Source organism: Dermacentor albipictus, chromosome 1 (assembly GCF_038994185.2).
Source record: "Dermacentor albipictus isolate Rhodes 1998 colony chromosome 1, USDA_Dalb.pri_finalv2, whole genome shotgun sequence".
Lineage (NCBI taxonomy): Eukaryota > Metazoa > Arthropoda > Arachnida > Ixodida > Ixodidae > Dermacentor > Dermacentor albipictus.
The window spans coordinates 484,812,203-484,830,686 of NC_091821.1; the positions used below are offsets into that span (position 1 = coordinate 484,812,203).

At 47.6% G+C, this 18,484-nt stretch overlaps 1 protein-coding gene across 1 annotated transcript; it reads right to left on the bottom strand.

Annotated features, from left to right (window-relative positions):
• Positions 1-217: 217 nt before the first annotated feature.
• LOC139054870 (homocysteine S-methyltransferase YbgG-like) lies at positions 218-1,638 on the bottom strand. Its single transcript, XM_070532549.1, has one exon. The coding sequence runs from the start codon at positions 1,447-1,449 to the stop codon at positions 358-360; it is 1,092 nt and encodes a 363-aa protein (XP_070388650.1). The 5' UTR covers positions 1,450-1,638; the 3' UTR covers positions 218-357.
• Positions 1,639-18,484: the final 16,846 nt, after the last annotated feature.

Below are 18,484 nucleotides of genomic sequence, written 5' to 3' on the forward strand. Positions count from 1 at the left end.
TACTTTTTAAAGAGGGACATGCAAACTGATGGCAGACAAGAAAATGCAAGTTGTTGGCAGCAAACAGGTAGACTGTGCTGTACTTTCAGCTCAAAAAACTGAGTGTTTGGCGTTTGTAGTCTCAGTTGCTTCATAAAAATTCAGCAAACATGAACTCAATATGAGGCATCAGGCAAGTGTTCGAAAGCTACAAAATAAACCCGAGAACTGACAAATCTAACAGAATCAGTGCGGTCAAGGCACGTTTATTGCTAGTATATACATGCACGTTCAGCCTGTGCTACTGCGACTAGACTGTTCTGAAATTTTGTAGGAACGGTAGAGCTCTTCATGCGATTGCGCAACGAAGACGGCTTATTACGCTGACGCGAGACTGTTTACAACCTTGGCGACGGCACTGATATCGTCCGGCCCAGTCCCGCAACAGCCGCCAATCCACCGCGCGTTGAGGTCAATCCATTCGGGGACGTAGGCCGAAAGGGGCTTGCGCGGCGCTCGGTCGGCCGGAACCCTGCCGGACGAACTGAACATCTCGCCGCTATTTGGATAAGCAATAAAGGGGACCCGAAGGTGTCCGGTCGACCGCAAGGCGGCCGCCACATTTTCCGGAGGACAACAGTTTACGCCGATGGCGATAATCTGTCTACAGGTATCGGCGAGGAGGCACTCGTTCATGGCCTCTGCGAGCGGCTCTCCCTTGGCCGTGCAGTGCGGTGCATCCGGCGAAGTGCTAAAACTGAGCCACGCCTGGGCACCGGGGAACTGGCGCAATAGCTTTACAAGCGCCACGGCCTCGCGTGCCGCCGGTATCGTCTCGAAGGCCAGCACGTCGCAGCCGGCCGCGACTAGACACCGAACACGGGGCCGGTGCCACTCGACGAGCTCTTCGACGCTCTTGGCGTCTGCGTACCCACCGGTGTATTCGGACAAGTCTGCCTGCGCGGCGCCGTACGGCCCGACAGAGCCAGCGACGATCACGCCTGGTCGTCCGCACTGTTCCCGCGCCGCGACGGCTGCCATGCAGCTGCGAGCTATCAGGGCCTCGGCCTCAGAAGCGCCGATGCCCAGATGAAACTGCAGGTTGTCGACATTCGCTTGGTAGCTGCACGTTGTGACGACGTCGGCGCCGCTCCTGATGTAGCTCTTGTGCACGTCCACTATCGCCGGGAGGTCAGTGACGAGTACTCTGGCGCTCCAGAGAGCATCTGTCGGCGGTATCAAACCCCGGTCGCTCAGCTGCGACCCCATGCTCCCATCCAAAATGCGCACCGGCCCGCCGGAGTCCGCTGGCGCCGCCATGTTTAAAAGGCGTGGATATGGATTGGACTTCGCCATGGTGGCCAGGTCGCTTCGCGGCTTCCAGAGGTTCCAGACCTTCCAGACTTTCCAGGTAGAGTTCTTGTTCCGGAATGCGGCAGCCATGGCGGTATTATGAGTGGTACTAAACATGTGCTGGTTTGATGGCGGAATGTACTAATGGTGGATAAAACTGTTGCATACGTTTATTTGTAGGTATTCTGTGCCAATCTTCAACGTGAGTAATTAATCTTTCCACTCATTATGCCTGTAGTATAAGGTTGGGGCTGGTTCAGGTAGTAATGTTGTTGTCTTGAGTGGCCGTGGCACATACCCACAGTGGGGGATTGGCCATGAATCGGGTGGTTCAATTAGGTGCATAAAAATAATAATAATAACAAAGAAGTTAACAATTTGAGCGTTGGAGTTTAAAAGTAATGCCTGACAGAACGTGAACGGCAGAAAACAACAACGTGGTTGAACGGTTCTTCCATCAGATTGTGTTTTCGCGCTTTTTTCAACAACGTGTTTGAGCAGCAGCTCGCCTGCAGCTCATTTAATAATCTAATATACATTGTTTTTAATGAGCCAAATGGCATTACTGCATAGTGGCATTCACGAATTGCAGCTGGAGCTATCGTGCAAGTGTCTTTTGATGCTACGGAAAAAAAAAAATGCGTATCCCATGCGCTGTTGGAATTTGTTTAAGCGAAGCTTTCATCTGTGTTTGGGAAAAACGTTGTTCCTGCGTAGCGACCATTTACAAATAGAGACCACACGATCCAGTTGGGCATTTCACTGGGAACCACATCGTGCACACTCGTTGACAGCGGGTGCGTACTTTTGATCGCGATCAAGCCCGATCCGGATCGAATTGGTCGCGATTGGTTCCTTTGCGCAAGCTGCGCGAGGGAGCAAATGGCGGTCGAAAATTTCGATCCGGATCGGGCATGAACGCGATCAGAAGTGATCGTGCGACATCGGTATGCGATTGTCACACGGCGCACTTTTGATCGCGCGATCAAGCCCGATCCGGATCGTATTTCTCGGTCGTGATTGGCTCATTAGCATAAGCTGCGCGAGGAAGCGAACCGCTGTCAAAAATTTCGATCCGTATCAGGATTCATTGCTATCAAAAGTGGTCGTGCGACGCCGGTATTATTACCGCTCCGTGAGCACGCACCCAGGCTCCAACCGCCGCGCCCAGCCGGGGGCCCCCGAGGCACCGCGCGCGGCACGGCCAGCCTCGAGTCTCGCCAGCTCGGAGTTCGTTCCGGCGGTCGTCATAACCCGTCCCCCTTCGCCTCTACGACCAATCGCTAGCCCGCGGTGCAGATACCTCGACCGCTTACTATCCCAGATATGAAACAGACCAAGACTTCCCAGGTAGGCGACGCCGGCAACGAGTGGCTCTCGGTGAAGTACAAACAGAGGAAGGCAACGCAAGCACCACCAGAAACAACCCCCAGTCCTCCCACCCAGACTCGCGCCGTACACCTTCAACGCCCACATCCACTTCTTAAGCACGCCATAAAAGTCATAATCCGGCCACGAGATAAACTACACAAATCACGGTGAGCATCAAGACTGCAAGCAGTCACCCAGCACCTGACCACCTCAGCAATCTTGCCATCATACTAGCCATTGAACAGAACATTACAATCGCGAGCACTCCTCAGGAAGGCCTGACAGTCAACATCCAATGCATCGCATCTTTATGGCTCGGCACACAAGACTACACAGTCACAGCTTATATAGCTGCTCCTGACAACTTTGCCCAAGGCGTCATACATGGCATGACTCTGAGCCAAATTAATGCCAAACTCGATGCCCAACTTGAGGCTAGTCAACAATCCATCAGACAGCAAATTCGGGAAGCACATGCCATGATACTGCCTGGTAAGGAACATCGCTGCAAATAACCTGCAAGTTTATGCCCACCGTGTAGTCTACCTCAAGGTGCAATCTGAGCCGTATACCAACCAAGATGAAGCCTAGAATACCAGCTCCGTAACTACACTCGTCACAATCTTGCAGTGGAATTGTCGGAGCTGCACTCCAACAGTACATATGTAGTGTGAGAATTCCAGCAGCAGTTCTAGTCCTACAGGAGATGAGAGAACAACCCTCTCTTTTCGGCTCAAAATCATTTTACAGCCGAAATGATGTCGACTGTAAAATTCAGCACTAGATCAGATATACATTCTTAGGTTAGATAGAAACAAATGCTAAGAACTGTGTTTGCTGCCATACAGCCAGCTATAATTCAATTTTCTTCGAATAATGAAAATTTCCACATACCTAGTTTCCAAATCAAATATGACTATTAAAAATATAGTATTCAATAATATTGAACATTTTTGAATATTACCACACCCTTACAAATAAGCTTTGGGAACTTGTACACACATCTTATGGATGAAAGCATAATTTTTTTAAGTACAGTAAGAGTGCATAGTCCTACAGGGGCAGAGATTATGACTGGCTTCACTGATGAGGCAGTACTGAGGCATAGAAGTTCTTGTTACCAAAATAAGTGCAGTCTTTGAACACCTTGACATGCTTATTGTCAAATTGTGCAGGTTGCATCACGAGGCAGGCATCGGCAATATCTGTTTATTGCCATCGCACGAAACCAACATAAACAGCAGGCCAACCTGCTAACACCGATAAATATATATATCGCTTCCCATGCCCAGGGTGCAGAACACTACTCAACTATTCTGCTGAACTTAGCAGTCAGCTTCAGTGCACAACACTTATTATGTTCTTCGTGCATATCATTACATGAGAAACTGCAGGTGGCATGGTCCACAGTGAGACATATCCAAAAATGTAGCTTTCTTTTCTACACACGTTTATAGAGGAATTGCAATTTCTTTTCATGAGCAGAAAAAGAAACAGACAACATGTAACTAACTTTTTTGCAGGTAACTGTGTGACTGTAATATTTGATGTTGGACGACATGGTCTACAATAAACCTGAGATTAAGCAAAGTACAACACAGGACATTATTAACAACTATAATTTTTGTAAAGCAATGAAACTACATGTATCAAAATGAAACATGAGCAAAGTGCAATAAAAATCATACTTTTCAGATCACTGGAATGTTGAAATGCCCAAACATCACATCGTAGACACAGTAAAGTTTTCTGCGTGCATGTCTTTTGCTTATGCAACAGCATATGTAGCCTGGTAACTTTAGCTGCTCCTCTACAATGAGTCAACACATCAATTTCTGGAAGTAAAAATCAGAGCCTCTCCTTGATGTGTGCACTCACTACAATGAAATACAGCTTCTCGGTGACATCTAAGGGAAGGAATCACTTGCAAGAACTCCCTCCATTGTATAGCCTTCATGAAGGAACTTAATATTCCTGAAAACGCTATTATAGATCAGAAATAGTAGGGAAATGGCCCTGAGATGCAGCCATTAAAGCCCAAGTGCAAAGAAGCCTGCACGGCACCACTGATGGTGGAGCATTGAGTAAAAGTTGTCACGTCTTGACGATATCTCCGATTCTGAACAATGCTCCATTCCCACAAAATTTCACTCTCTAATGTCAAGGCAGTAAGCCCAGTTGAAATAATATGTGGTTGAATCACATTGTCAATGGTTTCAAGCTCATTACATGCCCCTTCAATAATGTGCAAGTTGGTTGATCTTCATGGTAAAAGCAGTGCAAAAATAACGGCAACACAATGCAGAGAAATACACAGGACAGGTGCTGCACTAATAACTGACTGGCAATAAACCAGTTAGTTGTCAGTTCAGCGCCTGTCCTGTGTATGTTTCCCCAATAATATCTGCTAGCCTGCCTTATGTAGGAACATACCGAAGGGAGGAATTTTTTTAATGAATCCATTGGCTACTGATCTCTGTGCACAGATGACTGCTTACTAGGCACTGAGAAGACTACCAGCAGTAGTGGTTTCAGCCCCTTACAGCCTTCGGTGGATGATAGATGCCATAAGCACATACTGCAGCACTTTTACTTAGTTCACTTTAAGTGACTTGGTGACAAGTTTCACCAAGCAACCTTTTGCCAGGTCAGGAGTCTATGGGGTTCTGGCCTGTTCCAATAAACTGCTTTCAACTTAGAGGAGTGTTCTCACAAGATTCTTCTAGCACCAAGTGCTCTAAACGTGATGTAATTTCTCACTGTGCCTAAGTGCTATTTCCTGCAAGTTGAAGGGACAATACGTGCAGGGATGACTCGTTACAAGGCCCTTAAGAAAATGTACCTTCACATCTTGCAGCTTGAGGCATTTACCACTTTCTTGCGCTACCTTCATCCATCAGAGAGGAATGCAATCATTTCCGAGAAAAAAAAGATGGGAGCTTGGTCATAGCAGGGACTGGTGAGAACGGTATTTTTTCCAGCGCCTACCAGTGTCAAATATAAAGCAGTTTTCTTCAAAGAGACAAAAATTTGGTAAGACACGTTTGTGGGTTCTATATGTATAACTTGGCATAAAAGCTATGCGGCAAAAGTTGCAACCTTAGCTGCCAACTTGTTAACAAGGTAGTTATAGCATTCCCTAGCTTTCAAAAGAAAGTGGCAGACAGGGTAGGCATGCAGGTTGTATTTCCTGTAAAATGACCTAGGCACTTTACAATGGCTCCGCTTTCCCCTCCTCTCTACCATTATATCTAGCTTCTCTCTGGACTTGGATGTTAGTAGAAAGGCAAGCGCTGCAATTTCTGTAATGCTTTTGCTGAGGTCACGGATAATTACAACTGTCAAGAGGCTAATGTGACGATGCCCAGGGAGCTCCAGAGGGCATTGTGCACGTTCGACGCTGTGTAATATACAAACAAGTTTCTTGCGTCGCTTTACCTTTCTGCCACACTCCTATCATATATACACATGCTCTGAACCACCTCCCGATGCAGTGTGCCAGACAGCAGCAGCATCAGTGGGAAATTCGAAGGGAGAGACAATGAAAGCTTCGATTGGAAAAATGTTTGAAAGGGAATGTACAGTGGCACCAAGAGTGCAAATTCAGGAAGTACTGTGCATACCATTCTTGCTAATACTTTTACGTAGCAACATATGTGGCGGCTGCACCCATACAGGCAAGGCCTGAGCCATTTTGACCTCTCATAGAGGGCTAACGACTGATGTGGAACAAAAACAGATTGGAATAGTTTTATGTTATTCCAGCCCAGATAATGTTTAAATTACTCCCTGGGCAAGCATGTGTGTCTGCTTTCTAGATGCCAAATTTTGGCAATCCAGGTACAATTTCCCGCTTCTGTAGTAGCTGGGACGACTCATGCACATTCATCAAAGGCCATGGGAAGCTCAGATTAGCAAACACTGCTGTTGTTAAAGGGACACTAAAGGTTACCAGAAAGTCAAGTTAAAGTGGTAGAGCAATGTTCTAGAACGTCTAAGGCGTCAATATAATCGCGAACAGAGCTTTAGTAACCGAGAAATTGAGGTAAATGCATGACACGATTTGAGACCCCCCAGCGACATTCCGGTACTAAACCGATGACGTAAGGTCTCCCCGTAATTTATGTTACTAATACTCAACTACTCGTATTAAAAATATCATTTCATTCGATTATAAGACGGAAAAAAATGCTACTTGTCTACGTCTATTCGATTCTAAGAAAAAATAACATTTTGACGTTGCCCTTCAGTAATATGGGCGTTCGAAAGGTTTCGTTTTCGCTCGACTCTGCGCGCTCGACCCTGCGCCGCGCACGCTTTGGAGTTTCAGTACTTTCGTTATCGCGTCGTGCTGTGAGGGTTCTGCTGGCTCGCGAAACTTTCATTTGGAACAAGCAGCGAGAATGCCACGTCCATGTGATGTCGTGGGAAGCCCTCGTTGCTTTCCCGCTCCGGAGAGCCGGTGTCGAGGCCGCCGTCGTAGTACGCAACGACGCCGGCAGTGCGAGCCCTCAGCAGCAGGTTGCGCTCGTCGGTGCTCAAATCGCTGAAGTTGAGCCCACCATCGCGAGCCAATCTGTCGGTGTCAGGGTCCATTGCAACGAGCGTCGAAGTTAGCGTCATAGAATGAAGTACCAGCTTATGGGCGTATTGCGGTATAGTAGCGGCGCCTGGTGGCGGTGCGGGAAACGACATCTGGGTCATGCCAGCTTGGCTGTGGCGAAGCACGTTTCTAGGCCGAGTTTTGCGTCGATTCGCACTTTTTTATGCCCTGTTGCGAGTGCGAAAAGGCTCACAGACCAAGCCGACCACGCTGCGAGCTCGCCGCAGCCTATAGTTTAACGAAAACGGACTCTCCGTGTGCCGTGGGACGTAATGCGTTCCTCCTTCCGCTAGCCACCATACTCCCGCCGCTCCCGCTTTCGCACTGCTGTCGGCTCTGTCTTGGCTCTATTTCTGGCCGCGCGTTTGCGTTTTGCGCAGAAAAGCCGTAGCGCCGTCTGCGGACGCCGTTCTACTCACCGATGGCGCAACGTCACTATGAGACCATGATGTCAGTTCTCCTCGATCGGAGGGCGGGCGATTTGAACTGCGCTAGAGGTACGCGGACGCTTCAGAACGCATTTTCTCTTAAAATAAGTCTCTCCTTGGCACGAAACAAGCGTTTCGAGGTTTCTGTGATGGTATTTCAACAGTCCACGTTGACTTAATAGTAACCTTTAGTGTCCCTTTAAGGAAGGTTCTGTGCACCTGCATGTACATTTTGGTAGTTTAATCTAAAAAAAATATAGCACTTTAAGCCAGGTTAAGGTGGTCCTCACCACTAGAACGATGACACATACTTGATAGCTGGAAAGTATGAGTTGTTTCACAAGTTTCGTTGTTAGGTTTGTTACAGTGCATTTCAAGACACAGACAAAAGGAAGGTATAAAACGACAGCATGGCCTACCATGACCCAACTGGCCTAACCTAACCCAGCCATCCTAACCTAACCCAACCATCCTAACCTAATCCTAACCAACTGGCCCAACTTGCCGTCTTTATGCAGTTGGTTTCACATGTTCCCTGCATGGTGAAGTATTTATCGGTAGCAACGCAACTATTCACGTAGAAAATTTCACACTTTTTGCTGTGAATGTGCAGGCGCAGATGTCTGCTCAACGGGCACATCCAAAGGCTGCTGGGCAGTGCTTGTTGTGGCACCCATTATGCGCTGGGCCCAGAGCTTGGACACGCCACACGGCATCATATTTATGGATTCCACATCATGTGATGCAGATGGTAGCACGGTGACTATGCTACTCACGGCCACCAAAGCAGGGGCAATGCCTGCAGACATGCTTGTGCACAGTTCCCAAGCAAGGGAAGGATACCGTGTTGCATTTCAGCTGCTGAAGAACAGGAATCCATCATGCTTCACTGGCAGAGAGGTACAAATGCTCACATATTGCAACTAAAACATGTAAAAAAAATCAGTTTTGCCGCGCTAAGGAATCAAATTTCTATAATATTAGGAGAGGTATGTTAAAAACTCAAAACGACTTGCCACTTTGATAAAAACAGAAGGTTACTATTGGCCTCGAGCTCCACCACTGGAAAAGCTGGCGCCACCGTCGGCGTGACGTGGCATGAGGGATCACGTGGACACAGCGGCTGCGTCGGCTGCTTCGGAAGCGTCGAAGCGAGCTGAAAACGAAAGTTTAAAGTCGCACCTGCACCGTGGTTCTGGTTAAGTGGTGCGGCCTTACCAGGTTTGGTGTCTGCTTGACAACATCTGAAACTACTATAATAGGTAGTGGCTGCTTTTGGAGGCGTGCAGCATGGTAGGCTACTGCTCGGTGCCGCAGTGCCGGACGCACGCAACGGAGCCCGGTGTCAGCCTTATTCACACGTAGCCACAGGGCAAGGAGCTGCGTGAAGCCAGGCTGGCAAAACTTGGAACCGGCAGACAGCCATAGGCTACGACTCGGGTATGCAGCAAGCATAGACGCGAGGAACATTTCTGCTATGGCGCCAGGACTGTGCGATGTTCGGTGAGTAGCAGAAAACGCGCACCAAGACGCTCGCCCGCGCCCGCTGCCCGGCTAATGTCATGACGGTTTGGTCAGTGAACTTGTTGATGCTAGATACTGAAAAGTTCACTGGAACGGAAAGGGAGCGGTAAGACGCACATTATGAAAAGGCACGGCATATGTTATGTTTGTGTTATGGATTAATGCACTGGATTACGAAAATGAAGCTGAGGGAAATGGCATGCTGAGAAGACTGATAAACATACAGTGCGACGTAACTTGAGAAGTAATATTGAAATGTCCAAGAATGTAGAAGACAAAAAAAAAACAACATTGAATCGTCGCGACGGCACATCACAGTCGCCGTAGGAGTCGAAGTCTCTATAAGAAAATTATTTTTGAACAGTTCTCATAGCGTCCACGCAACAATGGTTGCTAGTGTACAGGGAGATGCTCATATGCTGCAGCCTAAAGCTCACGGCACGGTGCGAAAATGAGCTCACAGCGAAAGCAAAACATGGTGCGTGGACATGCATGCAGATGCACAGTCAGTCGCCGTGAACCCATGCGATGGCTTCACGCATTGAGGCTTCGTTCTGTTATGCGCCATTTGGTTATACAGACCACCCACTATAAGAACATATTTCACATAGTTTGCGCTCAGCGAGTTCCGACCTTTCACGCAAGATGCCGGTTCGGGAGATTCCATCGCGGCGACCGCGCGTAGTGGCGTTCACTGTACGTATTCGGTAAAGAGATAGCGTCTGTAAACGTTTCTGTGCTTTCAGTTTGCCCAAGATTATTATATCGACAGTCAAAAACTTCCCTCGTTTTGAAAGTACCTACATAAATGTCCAGGAGGGCTGCCGCCTGGTGTTTTTATTGAGCGCCGTAAGCGAAACCTACGCGGAGCGCGCCGCGTGATCCCTCATACTACGCAAGGGAAGCGCTTCCGACAGATGGCGACTCCGTAACTCCTCGCCGCCAATATTGTATTATGGCTGCCAGGAAACATATTTCTATGCTTTTTCTAATCACGTTTACTGACTGACTATTGTACAGTACAGGAATATACAGATCGCCAGTAGCTGCATAGCTAGAATGGTGCCTGTTTGCAATATTATCACTGATTTAAGGATGTAAGCAACATAAAAGAAGGAATGTAATATAGGCAGCCATTTCAGAAAGCACATCTTGATAACTTCAACAAAATATTACGAGATACCCAATTACAAAAACATAATTGATTAATAAAGAGTCCAAGGACTGACTACAAAATGGCACATAGGGAAAAGCAAGTTTTGTGTGAAATAATGTTCTGCACAGCGTAATTAACACCAAGGCACAAAAACCTTCATAACATTTGGGGCAAAAACAAAAATAAAATTGCTACATTGGGAACAGACCTTCCTTGGCCAGTAGGGTTACCTATTTTTATTTCAAAGACTGTGCAAGGTAGCACACGTTTATCTTTCTTATGAGACCTTGTCTTTGCCTGGTTTGATAAAGCATGCTAATGTATCAAGCAAATGCACCATAGCCTATCCACAAAAGTGCCGATTCATTAAGCTGTTTTCACCTGTGGGTCCCTGCAGCTTTCATGAAATACAACTCCTGAACAGAAAAGGATCCCCTGTCTAACGTCCGGCCCTCAATGAAACAGCTGTTCTGCATATTCCATGTCCTGCAAGCAGAATGACGATGGCCAATGTCTGCACAAAAAAAAGGCGCCAAAAGATGACCAGCACCAAAAGGTAACAAAGAAGTCTTAGCATTAAAGTGCGTGCATTATCAATAGTTTAAAGATGTCAGAGAAAACAGCACAACAGAACTTAACGTACATGTTACTTAAAACAGTTAAAAATAAAGAAAAACGAACTAATGAGATGGTATTACTACTACTACAGTAAACGTGGCCTCTGATTGTTTTTACATTAAGGCTTCACTTTTTATGTACTATCATGTAGCATTGTGTGTATTGCTTGTTAGGACAAAGGCCTTAGACATGTTCTAAAGAGGACCTGTGTTAATGGACGGCAAATACAGCATGCAGCAAACTCGATTCACTGCTACCATGGTACATGCTCATCAACACTACTGCAACTCTTTGAACAGGAGACTTATGGCGTTTTTCACTGGTTGATCTGGAGCGGCCGCCGAAATCCTCGAGGAGCGCTCGAGTTTCACAAATACGAATCGGCCAGCGAAGCACAAAAACGCTCCGCGGCGGATCACACAGGAAGTCTGTGTACACGTCGCACGAACCGGTTCCGAAAACCATGCCCTACGTACTTCTATTCTGTACGTTTCCACGGCAACCAAACTCGCCGTCCCCCATGTGTAATTTGACCGTGGCAGTCGCATAGTCTGTCATTTCCATGTCGCACCCGCAAGGATTGTGCATGGACAACGTGCATAGAAGTCTTCGTACAGCACCTGCGTCACTTCGTAATCGCTGTCGTCCGCGCTCTCGTCGCTAAACGCGAGCGCTGCAGCAGCACCGAACGCAGCCATTTTTCGAAGCAACACAATGTTGTGCGTACCAACCGGGTACCGATTTCGCTTGAAGATGGAAGTGACGCGAGCTATTTCTGCCCGAATCTGCGCCTTGGGGGCGGAGCAAGTGGGAGCGATCAGGCGCGGAGCGAGTTGATCCGAAACGACCAGTGGAATGCGCGAACCCGCTCCAGATTGACCAGTGAAATTCGGATTCATTGTTGCGGAGCAAGAAATCCTGCTCCGAATCGACCAGTGAAAAATGCCATTAGTGTTTCCAGTAGGGCTCATGCATTTAATACAGCAAAAAGTGCACTGCAACCCAGGTTCCATTAAGCTGAAACCGTACAAACTTGTGCAGTCTATCTTACTTCAGGGCTTCTTAGTGCATGCATAAAACAGAGACGCATGGTATCAACAGTTCACGTAGGAAACAATGGAAAATTGATGCAACAAACTGATTACAGTAAACTTGCGTTGACTCAAAGTGGTAGAAAAAAGGAAAAAGTTTAGATAAGTGGAGTATTAAGAGAAGTGAAATCACAAAAATTGAAGCCTGCTAGTTGTGCATAGACCACACGCAACCTTCCCAAAGTTCACGATAGAGTGTATAAGCGCGACTGAAAAAGGAAGTAGAAAGAAACAGATACACAGAGACAGCACTTCACTTTCACTATAGATTTTATTTTTGCACGCATCGATAAATATATACCATACAAGCAGAAATAAACGTGACAGCAAAAAAGAACATTCAGTGTTGCATGTCGATGAACCATACATGTGTGCAAGGCATGGCGAAAACATATACTGCAATGGTTGCAAAGATAAACCGAGGAATCGTATCTCGTTTTCAGGTAGTGACACTGATGGCTTGCTTACGTACCTTTCCTCTAATTTTGCAATTTCATAGGCCTCCACAGCCTCCGTTGTCCAGTGGCATAGCCAGAAATTTCTTTCGGGGGGGGGGGGGCTCACGTTGCAGCTCGGCCTCCTCCTCATAGAATTTGTCCAGTAATCCAATATGTGAATAATAACTGCATTGCCATTGCCAAATATGCTGCAAACGAATTCTTGAATGCTACGTACTGTCAAGACAAGTAAAATATGTATTTTTTCATAAAAGAATACACTCGTATGTCCCAGAAGTTGTGTCTGAAATAACTGATATCAATACTTCCAAATTTTTTCTATATTTATTAAGTAAAGAAAATATCGCACAAACATTAGAACTATATCAGTTCAAAACCAGCAAAGCAGCGCATGCCAGTGCTATGAAAAATGTAAAGGCTATGAAATGAACAAGTTGACAAATCTTTCAATTAAAATTTGTCAGTCAAGAACCTTGTTTACATTTTTGTACATATACAATGCCAGTGAAAATTTTCGATGACACTGTCATTTGTTCCAATGTATTGTTCAGGAGCAGCTGCCACCGGTTGTGTATTGTAATTGCACCGAAATTATAGTCTCAACAGAGAGCACATATAAAAAGCTAGAGTTCTGCAAAATATACGAGGGCGAGTCAAATGAAAGTGAGCCAATGCGAATATATGACAAACGGGACACTTTATTTAAAAGTAGTCTCCATGAGCATTTAGACATTTGTTGTCCTGCTAACAAGCCGCGTGGTTCCCATCTCATGGAGACGGTGTGATGGGTGTGATTTCCAATTCCTCGGGTTGCTGCTTCGAAAAAAGCTTTAACTGACTCTGTCACGTCATTGTCCGACACAAATCTGGTTCCCTTGAGCTGTTCTTTCAATTGCCCCAAAATGAGGAAGTTGTAAGGTGACAGGTCTAGGCTGTATAGCGGATGGGTGTATAATGGTTTCCAGCAAGTACGGACGCGAGCACAAAGTAAGTAGAAACGGACAGGGCAACGCTGGAAACCATTATACGTTCACCATGCATCAACTGGCCCAGCAAACTACTCTACTGTATAGCGGACGTTGCAGCGATTCCCTCTTGAACTTTGCCAGTTTTGTATTAACCACATCAGTGACGTGTTTATGGGCATTGTCGTGGAGCAAGATGACCCCATTTGTCAATTTCCCACGTACTTTCTTCTTAATTGCGACACGCAGCCGATCCAGCGTTTCACAATATCGGAAACGATTGATAGTCTCTCCAGGTTTATCAAATTAAATGAAGATCAAAACCCCTGGCGATTGAAAAAAAAGTCAACACATTTCTGGCGTAAATGACAGCCTTTCCTTTCTTTGGGGGCGGTCAATTCGAATGTTTCCACTGTAGGCTTTGCCGTCGTGTTTCAGGCTCATACAGTGCAGTCCACTTATAACGATACCACATATAATGATATATCGGTTATAATGATGGGTCGACATGAGAGTGTCATTTTATGCATTAGGTCTATGGGGAAAAAGACCACTTATAACGATGGGTTATTCACTGCATATCGGATATAACAATAAAAATTTTGCCGTCTGGACGGCCTTTTCCGTGCCAAATAATCGTAACATTTGCGTTGCTTAGTTCCCCGAAACAAACGATGTCGAGACGAGGCGATGTTTACCTTCGTAAGTTCGTATCTGCCGCCATTACCGCGCAGCGCGTGCCGCCCTGCCCGCGCACCAGAGAAAAAATTGGGGGACGCTTAAGCTTCGCCTTCAAGAGTGGAACGCGACAGCGTTCCCGTCGACCTGCCAAGGGGTGTAAGACAAGGTGCTACGGTGCAGTGATCACTTAGGGGGCGCCCCACATCGGACTTTGAACCCACCAATCACACGGTGAGCATCAAGCAACGCAGCGTTCGGCGCGGCAACGAAACGTGCACCTAAGCAAGTGGAACGAACCAAAGAACTCGGTGTCTCAGAGGGGGAAACGATGTGCGCCAGCCAAACGTCGTGATCGGCACGGGCAGAGAGATAGACAGATAGTGATCTAAAGAAAGGAAGGACGCTTGATTCTGCAACCCGTGAGGGAGCACAGCGAAGCATCGTCAGGGGAGAGGGAGTCCGGGCCGCAATGCGCCTCGCACTTGTCCCCGCACAGCCCCAATGCATGTGTGGCGCGCCACCTGTCGGGGCAGCGCTGTACATTAAGAGGAGGGTGTTTTCTGTGTTTGCCGCAAGATGGCTCTGCGTGTGTGGAAAGTGCAGAAGAAATGTAGCGGAAACGCACTTTGCTTCTCGTGTAACTGCGACTTCTGTAAGTTACATGTTCATAATTACCGATATACACCGCAGTATTGGCAACGTTTAACATTACAATGTTATCTAGTGAGGCGAGTCTAGCTGTGGTATTGGAGGAATTAGAGGGCAGTAAATGGGATATAATAGGGCTCAGTGAAGTTAGGAGGCCAGAAGAAGCATATACAGTGCTAAAAAGTGGGCACGGCCTGTGCTACCGGTGCTTAGCGGAGAGACGAGAACTAGGAGTCGGATTCCTGATTAATAAGAATATAGCTGGTAACATACAGGAATTCTATAGCATTAACGAGAGGGTGGCAGGTCTTGTGAAACTTAATAAGAGGTACAAAATGAAGGTTGTACAGGTCTATGCCCCTACATCCAGTCATGATGACCAGGAAGTCGAAAGCTTCTATGAAGACATGGAATCAGCGATGGGTAGAGTGAAAACAAAATTCACTATACTGATGGGCGACTTCAATGCCAAGGTAGGCAAGGAGCAGGCTGGAGACAAGGCAGTGGGGGAATATGGCATAGGCACTAGGAATAGCAGGGGAGAGTTATTAGTAGACTTTGCAGAACAGAATACTATGCGGATAATGAATACCTTCTTCCGCAAGCGGGATAGCCAAAAGTGGACGTGGAGGAGCCCGGACGGCGAGACTAGAAATGAAATAGACCTCATACTCTGCGCTAACCCTGGCATACAAGATGTGGACGAGCTCAGCAAGGTGCGCTGCAGTGACCATAGGATGGTAAGAACTCAAATTAGCCTAGACCTGAGGAGGGAACGAAAGAAACTGCTACATAAGAAACCGATCAATGAGTTAGCGGTAAGAGGGAGGAGGAGGAATAAACTTTTATTTTGGAAACAGTATTCCGGGGTAAGCCCAGGTTCTACTCTCGGTGGGAGGTCTCCTCATTCCAGGAACCCTCTGGCCTTCACTGCTTCCTTGGCCCTGGCGACGAGACGTCATTGTTGTTCCAGGTCCTCGGAGATGAGCTTGGCCTCCCACATTTCTATGAGGTCTTCGCTTTGTCTGGCGTTGCAACAGTTTCTCGGTGAAGGCAATGCGTCTTTGTCTAGATGCCATGGACATTCGAGGATCAGGTGCGCTAAGGTGTCCGGTACACCGCACATTGGGCAGTGGTATCCTTGTAGCGTTGGGTACAGTCTATGCTTGATGATTCCGTGGATATAAGTATTACTTTGCAGTCTTCTGAGTGTAGTGCTTTCTTTTTTGTTGAGCTTTGGGTGAGGTGGTGGGTACACCCTGCGTTCCAGCCTGTGCTGTTGAAGGATCCCTGAGTACATGATGGGTACGATCTCTGCCTCCGCTGGCGCAGACCGGGTGTCTCGAGAGTAGGAAGGGTTGGCCCGGCAGGTGTGGCCTCGGGCCGCGGCGTGTGCGGCTTCGTTCCCCTCCAGCCCCTTGTGCCCAGGAACCCATTTCAGGCAGGTGTAGGGGATCGGAGTACTACGGTGCTTCAATAGCTTCAGTGCTTCTGTTGATACACGACCCTTAGCATAGTTCCTGATGGCTGCTTGAGAATCGGAGAAGATCACAGCTGCGTCATGCACGTAGTAGTTGCTAGGGCAATCGTTGTCTCTTCTGCAGTCTCGGGGTTTTGTGCACGGACTGTGGCATACGCTAGCTCTCTGCCCTGAGAATCTACGACGCTTAGGGCGTAAGCGTTTCTTTGCGGGTATTTGGCTGCATCGGTGTATCTGGCGTCTGGATCTTGCCTGTGTCTTCGCCGTAGAGCATCCATTCGGGCTTGTCTTCTTTCCTTGTGGTGCGTGGGGTGTATGTTGCGTGGAATTGGGGCTATGCACAGGGATTCGCAGAGGTTTGAAGGAATTCTTTTTTTTTTTGGTCCGTGGTGGCTATAAAGGTTTCACCGTAGCTCAGCCGTTGCAGCACTGATCTTCCGGTGGGCGTGAGCTTCAGTCGTTCTGATTGACTGGCTTTGTGAGCTTCAGCTAGCTCTTGCCAGGTGTGGTGTATGCCCATCTTGGGAAGTCTCATAGTCGATGCTGTAGATGGTAGGCCCAGGGCGTTTTTGATGGCTTTCCGTATTTGAATGTTAATTTTTTCTACCTCTACATTCTTTAGCGCGAGGTAGGCCGTGCCGTATGTTATTCGACTGGTGAGGAGTGCTTGCATCACGCATAGCGTGTCTTGTTCTTTGAGTCCGCTTCTGTGGCTTGCAACTCTGCTGACGAGATGCGTGAGCTGTGGTAGCGTTCACTGTAGTCGCGGGAGGGTGGCCACCCCAGACCCGTCTTTGTGTATGTGTAGCCCTAGAACTCGTAGGGTTTCCACTTTTGGAATGGGCGTTCTATTGAGGGTGACGTTAGGATCAGGTTCATCATAGCCGGGTGGTCTGCCTCTCGTTCTTGACTTGAGGACAAGGTGTTCGGACTTCTCGGGAGCACAGCGGAGGCCGCATTTGTGCAAGTAGCTCTCGATGGTATCTACTGCTTCCTGTAGGCGTGTTTCTTGTGTTCCAGTGTTTGAGGCCCTTGTCCATAACGTGATATCATCTGCATAGAAAGCGTGTCTTACGTCTGGTATCGCATCAAGGAGGCTGGGTAGTTTGATCATTGCGACGTTGAAGAGCAAAGGCGATATGACCGAACCCTGTGGGGTGCCTTTGCTTGGTAGTCGAAAACTGTCGCTGCGCAGGTTGTATATTCCAACTGTGGCCGTACGGCCCGTGAGGAAATTCCTGACATAGTCGTATGTCCGAGAACCTCAGCCCAGGTCTTCGAGGTTGCAGAGAATAGCTTCGTGTCTGACGTTGTGAAAAGCTCCCTTTACGTCAATGGCTAAAATCGATGATTTGCTTCTGGTAATCAGGTGGTCGATGAGGTCTTCTTTGAGTAGAAGGAAGACATCTTGCATTGACAGGTTCTGCCTGAAATCGAACATAGTGTTTGGAAAATATCCGTTGTCTTCGAGGTACGAGGTTAGTCGGCTGTGAATCATATGCTCAAAAAGTTTCCCTACGCACGAAGTAAGGGAAATTGGGCGCAAGTTCTCGATGCTGAGCTGTTTATTTGGTTTGGGGATCATGGTAATCTCCGAGTGCTTCCATGCAGGTGGTAGCTTTCCTCTCTCCCAGCATGCATTGAAGTACTGGAGCAGGGCTGCAGTAGCCTGCTGCGGAAGGTTCCGAAGATGCTTGTTCATGATCCGATCTTTGCCAGGGCTGGTGTTTCTGGTGAGCGTCGATAGTGCTGCAGAGAGTTCAGCATGCGTGAAGGGTTGGTCAAGGTCGGGGTTTGGTTTTCCCCCGTAAACTTTGTCATGTGCCGTTGTATTAACGAGTGGGTCGCTGCGCAGCTTCTTCTGAATTTCTCGGAGGAGGTTCCCTTCCGATCCGGTGTGGTTGTGCATGAGCCTACAGAGGTTCTGTCGCTGCTGCGTCTTCGTAGGGTCGTTGTCGAGAAGGGCGCGCAGGAGATGCCACGTCGTCTTTGTGCTCAGGGTTCCTTGGAATTTGTAGCAAAATGCATGCCATTTCTGTCTTCCTAATCTCTACGCGTATGCCTGTGCTTGCTCGGTGAGGAGGGCAATTCGCTTTAATTTCTTGTTTAGCTTCTGTCTCTTCCACCTC